Source organism: Magnolia sinica, chromosome 2 (assembly GCF_029962835.1).
Source record: "Magnolia sinica isolate HGM2019 chromosome 2, MsV1, whole genome shotgun sequence".
In the NCBI taxonomy this organism is placed as follows: domain Eukaryota; kingdom Viridiplantae; phylum Streptophyta; class Magnoliopsida; order Magnoliales; family Magnoliaceae; genus Magnolia; species Magnolia sinica.
This window is the reverse complement of record NC_080574.1, coordinates 118,888,890-118,904,139: the sequence shown is the minus strand read 5'-3', so window position 1 is coordinate 118,904,139 and position 15,250 is coordinate 118,888,890. Positions and strand designations below refer to the sequence as shown.

General features: G+C 38.2%; 1 protein-coding gene across 1 annotated transcript; it reads right to left on the bottom strand.

Annotated features, from left to right (window-relative positions):
- Positions 1–13,955: 13,955 nt before the first annotated feature.
- On the bottom strand, positions 13,956–14,671 carry LOC131230297 (dirigent protein 22-like). Its single transcript, XM_058226152.1, has one exon. It carries the CDS (start codon positions 14,669–14,671, stop codon positions 14,096–14,098), a length of 576 nt encoding a protein of 191 aa, XP_058082135.1. The 3' UTR covers positions 13,956–14,095.
- Positions 14,672–15,250: the final 579 nt, after the last annotated feature.

The following is a 15,250-nucleotide window of genomic DNA, read 5'->3' as shown; positions in this document are numbered from 1 at the left end:
GTTTTGGCATTAGTATTGCTCTCATTTTTCTGAGGTGTGGTCCATAAATAATAAGGCGATACTTACATGGACTTGGTTCCATCACTACCTAGAACTTCAATCATTGGTGGTTTCCATCTAGTCATTGTGGCTTGCCACACGCTTTCATCAATAGATCTCAAAAAGATCCTCATCCTAGCTTTCTAATAAGCATAGTTGGAGCCATCAAACGGTGGTGGCCTAGTGATAGAAAGGCTATCAAAATTTGACATATTGAAAGCTCTAGATCGATTAGATCAGGAAATAAATCCAATGCAATGAGCTATTAGGCTTTGATACTACTTGAAAAGGGCGAGCTCTCAGTCTTAGAGGGGGGGTGAATAGGACTATGCCAAAAAAATGCGAAATATAAAAGCAGATAGCTAAAACAAATATCAATCTCAATTGCAACAATATTGAGAGGTTGATACAAACGTTGTTCAAAGGACAACCTTACACCAAAAACCAAAGTTTATGGTAAGACAACCTAATGTCCTGAACTCAGTAAGGATCAAAAACTCAAACCAAAGCAAGAAGCAATAGAAAGAAATCTAACTATTACAACATTCACCACATGTACATGAAAATAAATACAAGCAGTACCACATCACATACATCATCATCATCATCCAAAACTCTGAGAATTATAATGGTTCGTGTGTGTACACCACCTGTTCTCAAACAGCCACACCTACTCCACTCCCAATATCCACACCCACGGGATATTAGCTTTCACTATGAAAGAAGGTTTTCCAAAGTTCACCTTAAAACCTTTACAAATGTGTTTTTCAATTGGGCTTACACAATCAAAAACCCCACGCTGAGATTTTCTGGCTGATCTCAGTCAAAACCAAAAATGAAGATTTTTCTGGCTGAATCTCACAAACCAAATACAAAAATTGTAAAATACTTATCTGAAGATTCTTCTTCAATGTAGCCCGGTAGAACCATTTCTTTGAAGACGTATATGTTCAATGTTCAATCTCACAAATGAACGGGTTCTAGGTTCTAAATGAATTTTAAATTAAATCCAACCTTGGGCTACTTTGATTCAATTCCTTGGATCTCAAAAGGGGTAAAACAAAATTCCCTTTTATCAAATAAGATTGAATAGCAAGAGATCAAGAAATTAAAAACCAAAAAAGTTATATAAAAGAATCTTAATTACCATATAATAGCTTCACAATAGTGGGGACTTAGTTCTCAGAGTGATGGCTTGAATTAGCTTGGAATGAATGAAATAAGCTGAGAACAGTCTTCTATTTATATACTGAAAATCGGTTTCCTCGACTGGTCTAAGCTCTGCCTCGACTGGTCCTGGCAACAACCAAATTTCAAAAATTCTGGCGCGATCGAACAAAACTCATCCCCGACTGGTCGAGTGACTTGTTCGACTGGTCGACTGGCCTGCTCGACTGGTCGAGAATGGTACTCGACTGGTCGAGTAGGGCTCAAAATGGTTGTTGGAGTTTGAGTCGAGCCCTGTTCGACTGGTCGAGCCAGTCTCCACCACTGTTCGAACAGGGTGCTCGACTGGTCGTGACCCAGCCAGAAAATTTTAAAAATTCTTAACAATTCCTGGACTGGTCAAGAAAACCCTGGACTGGTCGAGCCAGTGCCTGGATTATTCGACAATGACTAGGACTAATCGAAGCTAAGCCTATAAAAAGCACAATGACCCAAATAGAGTATGCAACATGAATGACCTAAACCTATGGTCTTTCTAAGGTCAATTGTACCTCAAATGTGAACATTGAACTTGACACTGCAGTGGATTCAGTAGATAGTATCCTTGAAGTACTTGTAGCTTGAACTTGTTTACTTGAAGCTTGTTCTTGACCATGTAATGCACTTGGACTTTGATCTTACATTCAAAGTAGTACTTACAACTTGGTCTATCACTTAAACTTAAAATAGTTCTTAAACTTGAACTTGATCTTGAAGTAGAACTTGAACTCGAACATTAACTTGAACATAACTTGAAATTGATGTAGGACTTGAAGGTGAACTTTCCATCACTTGAAGGTGAACTTTTCATCACTTGAAGAAGTCCATCTTACCAAGGTGGTTTGTCAATACAAAATTTGACAATACAAGGTGCATGATATATATCATAGCACTTACAATAAGCTCAGGAAATAAATCCAATAGAATGAACCACTTGGCTCTGATACCACTTGAAAAGGGCGAGCTCTCGGTCCTAGAGGGGGGGGGTTGAATAGGACTATGCCAAATAAAAAATAAATACGAAATATAAATGCAAATAGCTGAAACAAATAACAACCTTAATTGCAATAGTATTGAGCGATTGATACAAACATTGTTGAAAAGACAACCTTACACCAAAAACCAAAGTTTATAGTAGGACAACCTAATTTCTTAAACTCAGCAAGGATCAAAAACTCAAACTAATACAAGAAACAATTGAAACAAATCTAGCTATTACAACATTCACTACAAGTACATGAAAAAAATTCAAGCATTCACTACACATAAATCATATACATCATCATCCACCAAACTCCAAGAATTATAGTGGTTCGATGTGTACACCAACTGTTCTAAAACAGCCACACCTACTCTACTCCCAATAATCATAACCCACGTGATATTGGCTTTCGCTATGAAAGAAGGTTTTCCAAGGTTCACCTTAAAACCTTTACAATTATGTTTTCAATGGGCTACAACAATTAAAAACCCCACGCTGAGATTTTCTGGCTATCTCAGTCAAAACTACAATAGAGATTTTCTGGCAATCTCAAAAACCAAAAGCTGTAAATCAAATACTTATCTGAAAATTCTCTTTTGATGTAGCCTGGTAGAACCGCTTCTTTGAAGATGAAGATGTCCAATGTTCATTCACACAAAAGGAAGGGTTCTAGGTCTAAATGAATTTTAAACTAATCTAACCTTAGGCTACTTTGATTCAATTTCTTGGATCTCAAAAGGGCTATATCAAAATTCTCTTTTATCAAATCAAATTGAAGTAGCAAGAGATCAACAAATTAGAAATCAAAAGGCTATAAAAAGAATCTTAAATTACCGTACAATAGCTTGACAATCACGGCGACTTATCTCTTAGATTGGTGCCTTGAATTGGCTTCGAATGAATGAAAAAACCTGAGAAAATTCCTCTATTTATAGGTTGTAAAACAGTTCCCTCAACTGGTCTAAGGTTAGCTTCAACTGGTCATGGGAGCAACCAAATTTATAGCAAGATCGAATAAAACTTACCCTCGATGGCACTTGACTAGTCGAGTGGGGCTCAAAATGGTTGTTGGAGTTCGAGTCGAGCCCAGCTCGACTGGTAAAGCCAGTGTTCACGACCGGTCGAGCAGGGTGCTTGACTAGTCGAGGACCTACCAGAAAATTCTAAAATTTTAAATTTAAATCCGGACTAATAGAGAAAAACCCTGGACTGGTCGATCCGGAGCTTGGACTAGTTGAACATTGACTAAGACTAGTCGAAGCAACTCCTATAACAAGCATAATGACCCAAATTAAATGTGCAATATGAATGACCTAAACCTAAGGTCTTTCTAGGGTCATTTATACCTGAAATGTTGAATATTGAACTTGTAGCTTTGGTAGATCCGATAGATCTTCTTCTTGAAGAATTTGAAGTTTGAACTTGTATATTTGAAACTTGATCTTTTTCTTAACTATGAAGTGTACTTGAACTTGATCTTGCATTTGAAGTAGCACTTGAACTTGGTCTAGAACTTGAACATGTAATTAAACTTGGTCTTGAACTTGAAGTTGATGTTAGACATGAAGTTGATGTAAATAGAATAGTCTTCATGACTTGTAACACATCTTCGTATGAAGGTGAACTCTCCACCATGAACAAGTCCATCATTCCAAAGTGGTTTGTCACTACAAAATTTGACAATACAGAGTGCTTAATATATAACATAACACTTACAGGTATACTACCAATTCAAGTATGTATGCCTTGGTCTTCTCCTTCTCTGCATGGTTGAGTGTCTCTATCCAGATTAAGTCATTTTGCCTCGCTTGTTTTCAATCCACCTCAGACCTGAAAACACATGACTGCAGCTACTTACATTCATGCATATATGGCCAACTTTGTAGAATCTTTAGAAAAGAAGTTAAAGCTAATGAAAAGATACTATTTGCATAGTACAATGCAAGGCCAGCATGTCCTAGTCTCTGATGATTGTTAAGGGGCCATTTGGAAACCACAAAATAAGTTAATTTTTCTACTTATAACAGTAAATAAGTGACTTATTTCAAATAAGTAAGTTTGGTGTATGATTAGTTATAAATAACATTTTTACTTAAAAGTACTTAATTTTCAATTTTTTTAACTTTTCTACCTTTCGTAAGTTGCTGAAGAGAGGCATCAGGAGAGATGAAAGAGATAAGAAGCTGAAAAGTATGTTGTTTACCAAACATACTTATCTTCTTAATAAGTAGAAATTAAGATAAGCTATTTGTGGCATAAGTAGCTTACCTTAAGCAACTTATGATCCAAACGTACCCTTAAATATATACTTAAGGGACTTTGACCGTACTAGCATCATGATATTGCCAAATGCCCCAACAATTGGTAGGCTCAAACAAATGCCCTAGCTAGCCTCCTTGCACTTTTTAAAAAAAAAAATAAGATGAATTTACCCTGAAAATTGCCCCCATGCAGAGAGCATTGTGCCCATCAAGGCATTGAAGCGAGAGGGAAGCTGATTACACGTGCTGGGTAAACTCTATGGGGCTCGCTATGGTGTTTGTGAGAAATCCACCTCATCCACATGTTTTGTCAAATCATTTTATGTCATAAGCCCAAAAATGATGCAAATCCAAAGCTCAAGTGGGCCACACAACATAAAACAGTGGATATTGTATGCCCACAATTGAAATATTTATGGGGCCGTAAAAGCTTTGGATCAGGCTAATATATTATTTTTTTCAATCTATCCCAATGATAATGACCTTATGAACATTTGGGCCATTTTATGAATAGTTTGGATTGCATATAAACATTAAGGTTAAGCTCAGAAAGGTTTGAATGGTAGGTAACTCATTTCCATTGTTTCCCATTGTATGGCCTACTTGAGTTTTGGATGTACCTAATTTTTTGTCTCATGTTTTAACATGATCTGAGAAAACAAAATGAACGGAGTGGATTTCTCACAAACATCATGTTGAGCACAGCATAGCTTTCGATGCAAAAAACTTCCTTTGAAAGGCATTAGCTGGAAATCCACGCCCATGTGATGGGACGTGATGCAGATTGGATACCACTATGGGGCCCACTATGATATATATTTTCTCCACACGTCCATGCATTTTGAAATATCATTTTAGGGCACAATCCTAAAAATGGGGCATATCAAAGGCTCAAGTGGACCACACCATAGAAAGTGGTGAGATTGAAAACCTACAGTTGGAAACTTCTTAGGGGCCACAGAATTTTTGGATCAAGATGATATTTATGTTTTCCCTTCATAAAAGTCTACGTGACCTTTATAACGAGTTAGATGGAAAATAGATATCACGATGGGCCCAAGAAGTTTTCGATGGTAGGAGTTTCATCACCATTGTTTCTTGTGGTATAGCCCATTTAAGCCTTTGATCTGCCTCCTTTTGGGGTTCATGCTTTAAATTGTTCTGTCAAAATATATAGATAGCATGGATAAATTATATACATAACAATGGCCTACAACAACCAATAGCGATGGCCAGTGGCCATTCACTCCCAACTATTTCCTTATGGTGGGGTCCACCTTATCTGTGGATGTAACTCATTCTTTGGCCATATAAAGTACTGAGATTGAAAACCTACCATTGAAAACTTCTTTGGGGTCACAGAATTTTTTGATGTAATTTAATCTTTAGCCCATTACATTAAATTAAATTTTGAATGTAATGGACGAAGTAGATTCGACACATATCCCATTGTGGGCTCCACAACCCTTAACACATGACAACCTAGACACTTAACACATAACAATCTCGACCTTAACACATACTCGATAGTGGGTCCCATAGACGATGTCCTTATAGTGTTAAGGGTTAGGGTCAAGGTTGTCATGTGTTAAGAGTCTATGTTATTGTGTGTCAACCTCAATCATTAACACAAAATAACCTCAACTCGTAACACATGACAACCTGGACCTTTGACACATGACAACCATGACCCAAGCCCTAAACACATGATAACATATACCCTTAACATATGACAACCTAGATCCTTAATACATGACAATCATGACCTAAACCCTTAACACATGATAACCTAGACCCTTAACACATGACAACCCAGACTCTTAACACATGACAATCCAGATCCAAATCCTTAACAATGACAACTCATACCCAAATCCTTAACACATGACAACCTAGACCCTTAACACATGGTAATTCAGAACATTAACACATGACAACCACTTCAACCAGGGCAATACATTATAAAATTCAAATTTTATCTCCTTCATTGTCTTTCGCAGGACAACATTCATCATTCTCTACCTCAAATCTCTTCTGACAATAACTTCTCCCCATGACAATAACCATAGCCATCCGTCTCTATCCACAAGTAAAAATGACTTCCATCTTAAAAAGGCCGAGCTAAAAGTCCTAGAGGGGGGGTGAATAGGACTATGCCAAATTAAAATTTAAATGTGAAATTTAAACAAATATAAATAAAGATAGCAATTAAACAATCCCACAATGCATAAATGTAAAACAACCTCAATTGTACAAGTATTGAGAGATTGATACAGATGTTGTTCTAAGGACAACCTTACACCAAAAACCAATGGCTTATGGTAGGACAACCTGATTCCTAGAACGGTCTGTGTATCAAAATCTCAAACTGATACAGAGGAATAAAGAAATAAATAGTAAAGAAAGATATTAAGCTATTACAATATTCCCACACTTGCAAAAAAGAAATTACAACATTCTCTACAAATGCATAAAGGGAAATTACAACATCCACAAAATGAAATAATCAATTAATCAATCACCACAAGATCAGAAATTATAGTGGTTCACTTGTGTACACCAACTATTTAGAAAAATAGCCATACAAATACTCCACTCCTAATATCCTCACACAATGGATATTAGCGTTCACTATGAAATAGGTTTTTCAAGGTTCACCTAAAACCCTCACAATTATGTCTTTCAAATGGGCTTACACATTTCAAAAACCCCACACTCTGAGTTTTCTGAATCACCTTAAACAAACCAAAAGAAAGAGATTTTTCTGGCACAATCTCAAAGAAACCAAAGTAATAATTGATTTACAAAACTGTAAAATACTTATCTGGATATTCTCCTTTTGATACAGCCCGAAAGAATCAATTCGGAGTACAAGTTCAACATAAATGTTTAATGTTCGCACTCACTTATGAAAAGGTTCTAAGTTCTAAATTCATTTTAGATTTAAATCACCTTGGGCTAGCTTGATTTGATTTTGATTCCAAGAAATGAAAAAATTTTAATCCCTTTTTCAAATAAAATTGGAATGTAGAATACAAAATCAAATGCAAAAAGCTAATTAAAGAGAATATAAAATAAGCACTAAATAGCTTAAGAATATCACTAACTTATCTCTCAGAGTGGTGTCTTGATTTTGCTTAAATTGGATATCAAACTATGAAAATCGTGCTCTATTTATAAGTATAGAAATCGTTCACTCGACTGGCCCAAAGGTTGGCTCGACTAGTCGAAGGACCAACAAATATTTGAAATTTTAGGCGCGATAAGATCAGGCCGTTCCACGACTGGTCAAAGGACCTGCTCGACCGATTGAGTGGCCTCCACGACTAGTCGAGTCCTGTCCACGACTGGTCGTGTGGGACTCATTTTAGTTGTTGGACTTTGAGTCGAGCCTGCTGAACTGGTCGAGCATTGTTCACTTAACAGGTCGAGCAGTCTTCAGAACTGGTCGAGGCAATAAAAAAAATTCTGAAAATTAGTAACAAACTTAGGACTAGTCGAATCAGTGCTTGGACTAGTCGAACATAGTCTAAGACTAGTCGAGAAATAGACTATGCACCTATAAAGTGACCCAAATAAATTATATATTCAAAATGACCTAACCTATGATCAATTTAGGGTCATTCATACCTTATAAGCGATATATGAACATTGAATCTTCTTTTGCTTCAGATGATAGTTGTTCTTTGAAGTTCACAAAGCTTGAGATTTTGACATATGATGAAGCTTGAACTTGAGACTTTTTGAATCTTGAAATTGAAATACATTGAAGCTTGAACTTGAGACTTTTTGAATCTTGAAATTGAAATACATTGAAGCTTAAGCTTGAGGTACTTGAGTTGTACTTCACCTTGAGCTTTGAGTACCAAAGTAAAGACTATTGTCTTGCCTTAGATAAAGCTTTGAAACCTTGAACTTTGAAGCTTAAAGGAGTGAACTATCACATGGTGTTGTACTTGAACTTATATATCTCTTGATCTTGCATTTGAAGTTCTTGAGGTAAAGACCTTTGATCTTGTACATGAGATGCACAGTCTTGAACAAGTAGATGAGCTACACAAGACACAGATTCCAAGAGGTTTTGGCACTACAAAATTTGATAATTATGGAACCTAGAAAACATAGCACTTATACATCTCTAAAAAGATGTCATTCTACAATAAAATAAAATAAAATAAATCTATTAAAAATGTCTTTTATGTATCAATGGCTTCTATCTATAAAAAAAATGTGGCCATTAAAGTAAGAACAACAATTTTTTAAGGCCATAAAAGTTGGTGGTAGTACCCATAAGTCGGAGAATTTGATGACGGTGAATATATGCTGAAAAATGTAGTCAGAAGGAGTGGTGGTGGGTTCCTGAAAGACATGTTTGAAAAGGAAGAAGAAATCCTAGGAAAACAACAAAGAAAGAAGAAGAAGAAGTTCTATAGGGGCACTAGGTTCAAAGTAGGGCCATTTTCACTCAATAATTATCTAAATAACGATAAGAAGGCTAGCCAAAGAATATATTTGAGAGGTTAGACTTTAGGAAGGTTTTGGCAATACCATAAGGCTAATATGATCAAAATACCTATACTCAATAGATGAAGTCGTTAATTATGGAAAAGTCTATTTTACCTTGAGTGCGGATCATCTATTTCCAGCGAACTATGGCTCCCTGTTTCCTGAAATTTACTTGGTCCACACCATTTGTGCTGACGTCAGCACAACACTTTAATGAAATAATGACCAGTTTACAAAATATTGCTTGATTAAGAAGAAAGATTACATTTCCAACAGCTGATTCAAGAATGCTTACCTACCACCCAAGATCGGTGACGTTGGGAAGCCGATTGCGTAGTGTTTACTGAGTAAACTCAGTCAGGTCCACCTTGATTTATTTATTTTATCTGCTCCATCCATCCATTTTCCTAGATAATTTTAGTGTTTGAGCCTGAAAACGAATCATATAAAATGTTCAAATGTACCACACCACAGGAAACAGTTGATTTGAACGTCTATAGTTGAAGTTTTGGATCAAGCTTATATTTGTGTTTACCGTTCATACATGTCTTTATGATCTCATGAACAGGTTGGATGACAAATAAACATCACTGTGGGGCCTAGCAAGGTTTTAATGGTGGAAATCATTATACCCACTGTTTCCTTTCCAGTAGTATGATCCACTTGATCTTTGGATATGCTTCAAATTTGGAATCAACCTTAAATTATATGGAAAAACAGATGAACGACGTGGATAGTCCATATACATTCAAGGTGGGCCCAACTGAGTTTACTCAGTACGATAAGAGCATACTGAATAACTTAGTACGCAATCTGATTTTGGTGACATTGGTGGGACCTGACCGTGGCCTACCTCAATGTATGCTTATATATCTACGCCCTCCATCCATTTTTATTTTTTTACATTTATTGTCCAAAAAATGAAGAAGATACAAATCTTAAGTGGAGAACATCACAGGAAACATTGGTCACCGAACGGCCACCATGGAAAACTTCCTAGTGTCCATGGCTATGTTTAATTGTCGATATTTGTGTATGTTTCATTTGTTTTCCATTCCTTAAAATGAGCTGGCAAAACAAATATATAACATAAATATACAATACATACATCAAAGTGTGCCCCATGATAATGTCCAACTCACATCCTGGTATCTGGGGTTGCAACAAAGCTGCATTACTTTTTCAAGACCAGATTGCATGGTGTAGCAAGTAGCACCCATGTTGGTGTTATGTACTAATACACAATCTCCAGGGGCAAACCATGATAGATGTGTCTTATCCATGGTGTCCATCAATTTTTTCACCTCATATTAGGGCATGAGCCAAAAAAATATCCAAATCTCAAGTGGATCACACTGAAACAATAATGATTGAATGCTCACCATTAAAAACTTCCTAAGGCCCACTGTAATGTTTATTTGCCATCCAACCTCTTGATAAAGTCACAAAGTCATGGATGAAGAGAAAATACAAATATCAGCTTGATCCAAACTTTTGTAGAGCCACCAAGAAGTTTTTAATGGTGGGCGTCCAATCACCAGTTTCTTGTGGGTGGTCTACCTAAGATCTAGATCTACCTCATTTTTGTGCTCAGGCACTAAAATGATCCATAAAAATGGATGGACAACATGAATAATATGCATACATCATGGTAGGACCTACAAAGCTTTTCCAGTAGCACGTAACCGTCCATGGTGCATGCTGCCCTAGGCAATCTAAGTATCATCCCTCACAGCTAACCATAATAGCAAATGGCTAATTGGTGCATCAAGTTGGACTCAATATGATATTTATGTAAAATAAACCCCAACCACTAGGTTTTTGAACCCATGTTGGGCTATGGGCCCAAAAATCAATTCCATTTATCATTCACAATGACTTGGATATAATGTAAAAGGCTCTGCCAATTTTCATGGGTGTGGCCCAAGTGATTCATGTCCGGTTACAATTTTCAGGGCACTGGCCTTGATTTTTATTTTTATTTTTTATTTTTTTTGCAATTTAGTGGTTAGAGGAATTTCATACAAGTATCATGGTGAACCCTTTAAAATCAAGGGTATATATCTCTCTCCCAACTATTTCCTTTAGTGCGGCACACAAGAATCACATGTCATTATGATTTTTTGCCTTTATGCCCAATATGAGACTTAATAACAAATGGTCATAGTGGATCTTACAAAAACATTATGGTGGGCCCTATCTAAGTCAATAACTATGTTTCATAGAAATATTTTTTTGTAAGTAAACTCCGTATACAGTTGAAGAAGTTCTATCAGACAAAGTGATGGGTTCCACTAGACAAGGTGACTAGATTGTCGGATAAAGTGATGACGTTTCACTAGACAAAATGACAGAGTTACCGGACAACGTGACAAGATCCATTATACAAAGCAACGGGATTCTGTAAGACAAACCGACGAGGTTACTGGACAAAATGACGGGGTTTTACTAGATGAAGTGACGAGGTTCCACTAGACAAAGTGACAGGATTATAGGATAAAGTGATGGAGTTTTACTAGACAAAGGGATGGAGTTTCCAGACAAAGTAACGTAGTTCCACCAGACAAAATGATGGAGTCTTACTTGACAAAGTGATGGAGTTACTGGACAACTACAAGAATATTCTACTAGACAAAGTGATGGGACTGTGAGATAAAGTGGCGTGGTTGCAGTAAACAAAGTGATGGGTTTTATTAGAGAAAGTGATCAGGTTGCCTGACAAAGTGGTGAGGTTCTACTAAGTAAAGTGACGGGGTTGCCAAAAAAAGTGTCATGGTTTCGTAAGACAAATTGACGAGGTTGTCGGACAAAGTGATGGGATTTGACAAGACAAAGTAATGATATTACTAGACATAGTGACGGGTTCCACTAGACAAAGTGATGTAATTGGTAGACATAGTGATGGGTTCCACTAGACAAAGTGATGGAATTGCTAGACAAAGCGGTGTGGTTACACTAGCTAAAGTGACGAGGTTCTCTTGTAACACTCTGGGCTAACAATACTTGAGTACCAAATATCTTGGAACATCACCAAATAATTTTATTTTATCAGTGACACAAATAAATGTGCACACACCCCATTACACTCAAGAATCCTGAAAATTTATGCACGTAACCCAAATTTTGGGTTGGTGTATCCATGGTCCATTAGGCCCATAACTGGGGTTAGGCAATCTAACACGTAATTACCAGGTCATTTAATCAATGGGGATAACACTGGTGTCCGTCCCATCCAAGCTAGGAATTCTTTTAACCATTAAGATCAATAAGGAACAGCATCTGATCCACATATTGTAAGAAATCAACATCCGTGACCCAAAACTTAGCATTATGGCCCACCTGAATTTCGGTTCTACTTGACAAATGGGTCAGGGTCCTAGTAGACCCACCAAAACCCAATGATTGGTCTGGATTTAAGACAGCATAGTGGGCACCACACAGTGGTTGCAAGCGTATAGCTTGCGTAATCCCGCAGTTCACCGAGCCAAGCCCATGGTCAAACCGGTTTTAACCTGATGCCGCCTGAAGAGGAAGCTCTTCTCTCCCCTTTTTTCGCTTAGTAAAAATTTTAACATATAGTGTCTATGTTCTTCGATCGGTGGCCCATCTACACAGTCGAACTGGACAATCTGAACTGTCTATTTGACCCTGAGGATGGACTCGACCAAAGCATGGTCACTACTCACGTGGTTTCATGCGATTGGGGGGCACAAACTCGACTGCGAGAGGTCATTTTATCAAATACGGCATCAACTCTCCTAACAATCTACGACAACTAATCATCTCAGCCCTTCCATTTGAGAACATCCATCTGGGCACCCATTCACTACTATTTTTTTGGGTTTTCGTATGTGCTTGTTATGCGACGGAAGGAATCTTCCTATGGCAATGCGTGGCTCAATCTCGATCACCCAAGAGCTTTTAGAAGCTCTTCCGACGCATAACTAGTGTCAATTGTAGGGCTAAAAGTAGCATATCTCATTGGGCTAGAGGTTCTGTGAGAAAATCCTCCTCTACATGAGAAATTAGTTGCAGCTGAAATTATCAGAACCCACCATACATGTGGGAAGTTGTAGAAAATGGTGGGGCCCATGGTGATCAGTGAACCCATCTGGTCCATCCAGAAGCATTAGATCTGAAGACTATAAATAAAAAGTCATCATAGTTGGCAATTTCATCTTCTTCATTTGAACGAAAGACCCATCGTGATGAATTGGGCCCCATTGCCCATTGCTCGATTTGAAGCATTCATCGGTAGACCCAACCTTTCTACCTAATCAAGCGGTATTTTGTAAACTGTTTTTTATTTTATTAAAGAGTTGTGCTGATGTTGGGTGATCGGCACTCTCAACCTTTGGTTCACCGCTGATATTTCTGTTTGACACGACATTAGCGTCCTCCATTTTTCCCCCTTTCAGCTGGTTTGAACCTCACTACACGAGGATGCATGAAGATGAGTGGGTCTACATGGAGTGTATATTGGTGATATCGAACCCAAACTATGTTGGGCCACACAACGGGAACAGCGGCACTGAACGCCCGCCATTGAAACATCTCGGGGCCATTATGGGTGATTTTGAGCTTCATATCTGTCTCATTTTTTGTCTCATACCCTAAAATAAGTTGGAAAAACAGATAGTAGGGGCCCCATGTACCATTAGAGTTAGGTTGGCACGGCAATCAACATAAACCACCGTGCGAGCCAAACGTTTGGGGGACCGTGGACATTTATGGGCAGAGGGTGAGGGTTGCTTAATCGTATGTGGTCCACCACAATGTTTGTGACAAATCCACTCCATTCATCTATTTTGCCACGTCATTTCAAGGCCTAAACCCAAACATGAAAGAAATAAGCAATATTGTTTAGAAAATAATTTAAAAGCAAAGAGGTTTTTAGTCCATAGCCTAAAAGACAGGCAGCCCAATTAATATTTTAAAAAAAATCCTTTTTTTTAAATCCCAATGGTTAAAGCACAAAACTCTATGTGACCATTTCTATATTTTTGAATACTAAAGCAAACAAATTTTTGGGCTCACATTGATAGACGATGTGGACCCATCCGTAAATAAAGGGCCCACAAAAAAAAAAAAAAAACCAACATCAGTAATGCATGACAAAGACATTATATTCTAAGATCGCTCTAATACGGTCGATCTTGTACGTCTTACCCAGGGCGTAGCCCCTGGCAAACCGAAACAGACCACTCCCTCCAACCACAGGCATCTCTCTCACCTTAAAAAATACGGCGTTCCTCCCAAGCACGCTAAGCGTGCTCCCCTTATACTTCCCTTCCACAAATACAAAGTTCATAGCCATCAGGAATCCAAGCCCTTGCTGCGACGAGGCCGCGTACATCCCTTGGGCTCTCCCCACCATCTTCGACATTGGATCAGGGCCATTCGTTAGCGGGTTGTCGAACATGGTCACTGCGCCGAACCCTGTAACCGAGGTGTTTGTTGATGGCCCTGCAGCAACTTGGACCGCGGTGCGGTTGGGACCGTCGATGACTTCGTGGAAGTAGAACTGTAGGTAGCTGATCTTCTCTTTCTCGAACTCTAACATGAGACGCTCAACATTTGATGGTGATTGGTGGGGTTTTGCAGCGGCAACAATGGTGAAGATGAGGAAGAAAGTGATGAAGATTATGGTTTGGTAAGGGGTGTGAGCCTGGGCCATGGTGACTTTGGTTTGGGAGGGTGGACGGCATGCAGTCTCATATTATATGGGAGTTATTTGATGCTCTGGCAGTGCATGACGCTTGATACACAGGCAGTCAGAAATTCAAAAATGTTGGCATATATTAAGTTGAATCGACTAAATTGTGGAACCCACTGACCCTCCCCGTCTGTGATTCATGGACGGTTGTTTGTTGAAATAGCACCATTGATTTTTATTTTATTTTTTAACTTTAATAGATGTCCACCAATCCTATATATATAACCATGATGCATCCAAACTAGGACCATTAACTTTGACGGTTTAATATAACTTATTTGCCATGCATGCAATTTCTGTGCAATTTATAGGTGCCTGCTTATCATCCGCTATACTCAGCTAGAGTATCAAAAGCCTTTCTCTTTTACCGGTATGTAATGGGTAGGGCATGTTCATCACGCCTGAGAAGCGGGGAGAGGAGTAGGTGTGGCCCTGGTCCTACCCAACATGGTGCATTGCTGACTATGGGGCCCATATTGATGAATGTATTGTATATCATTGCTGTCCATCCGTTTTTCCAATCATTTTAGGAGATGATCC

What these genes read in the sequence shown, in the direction of transcription:
- LOC131230297 (XM_058226152.1), bottom strand. Translation starts at nt 14,671, where the DNA reads ATGGCCCAGGCTCACACCCCTTACCAAACCATAATCTTCATCACTTTC.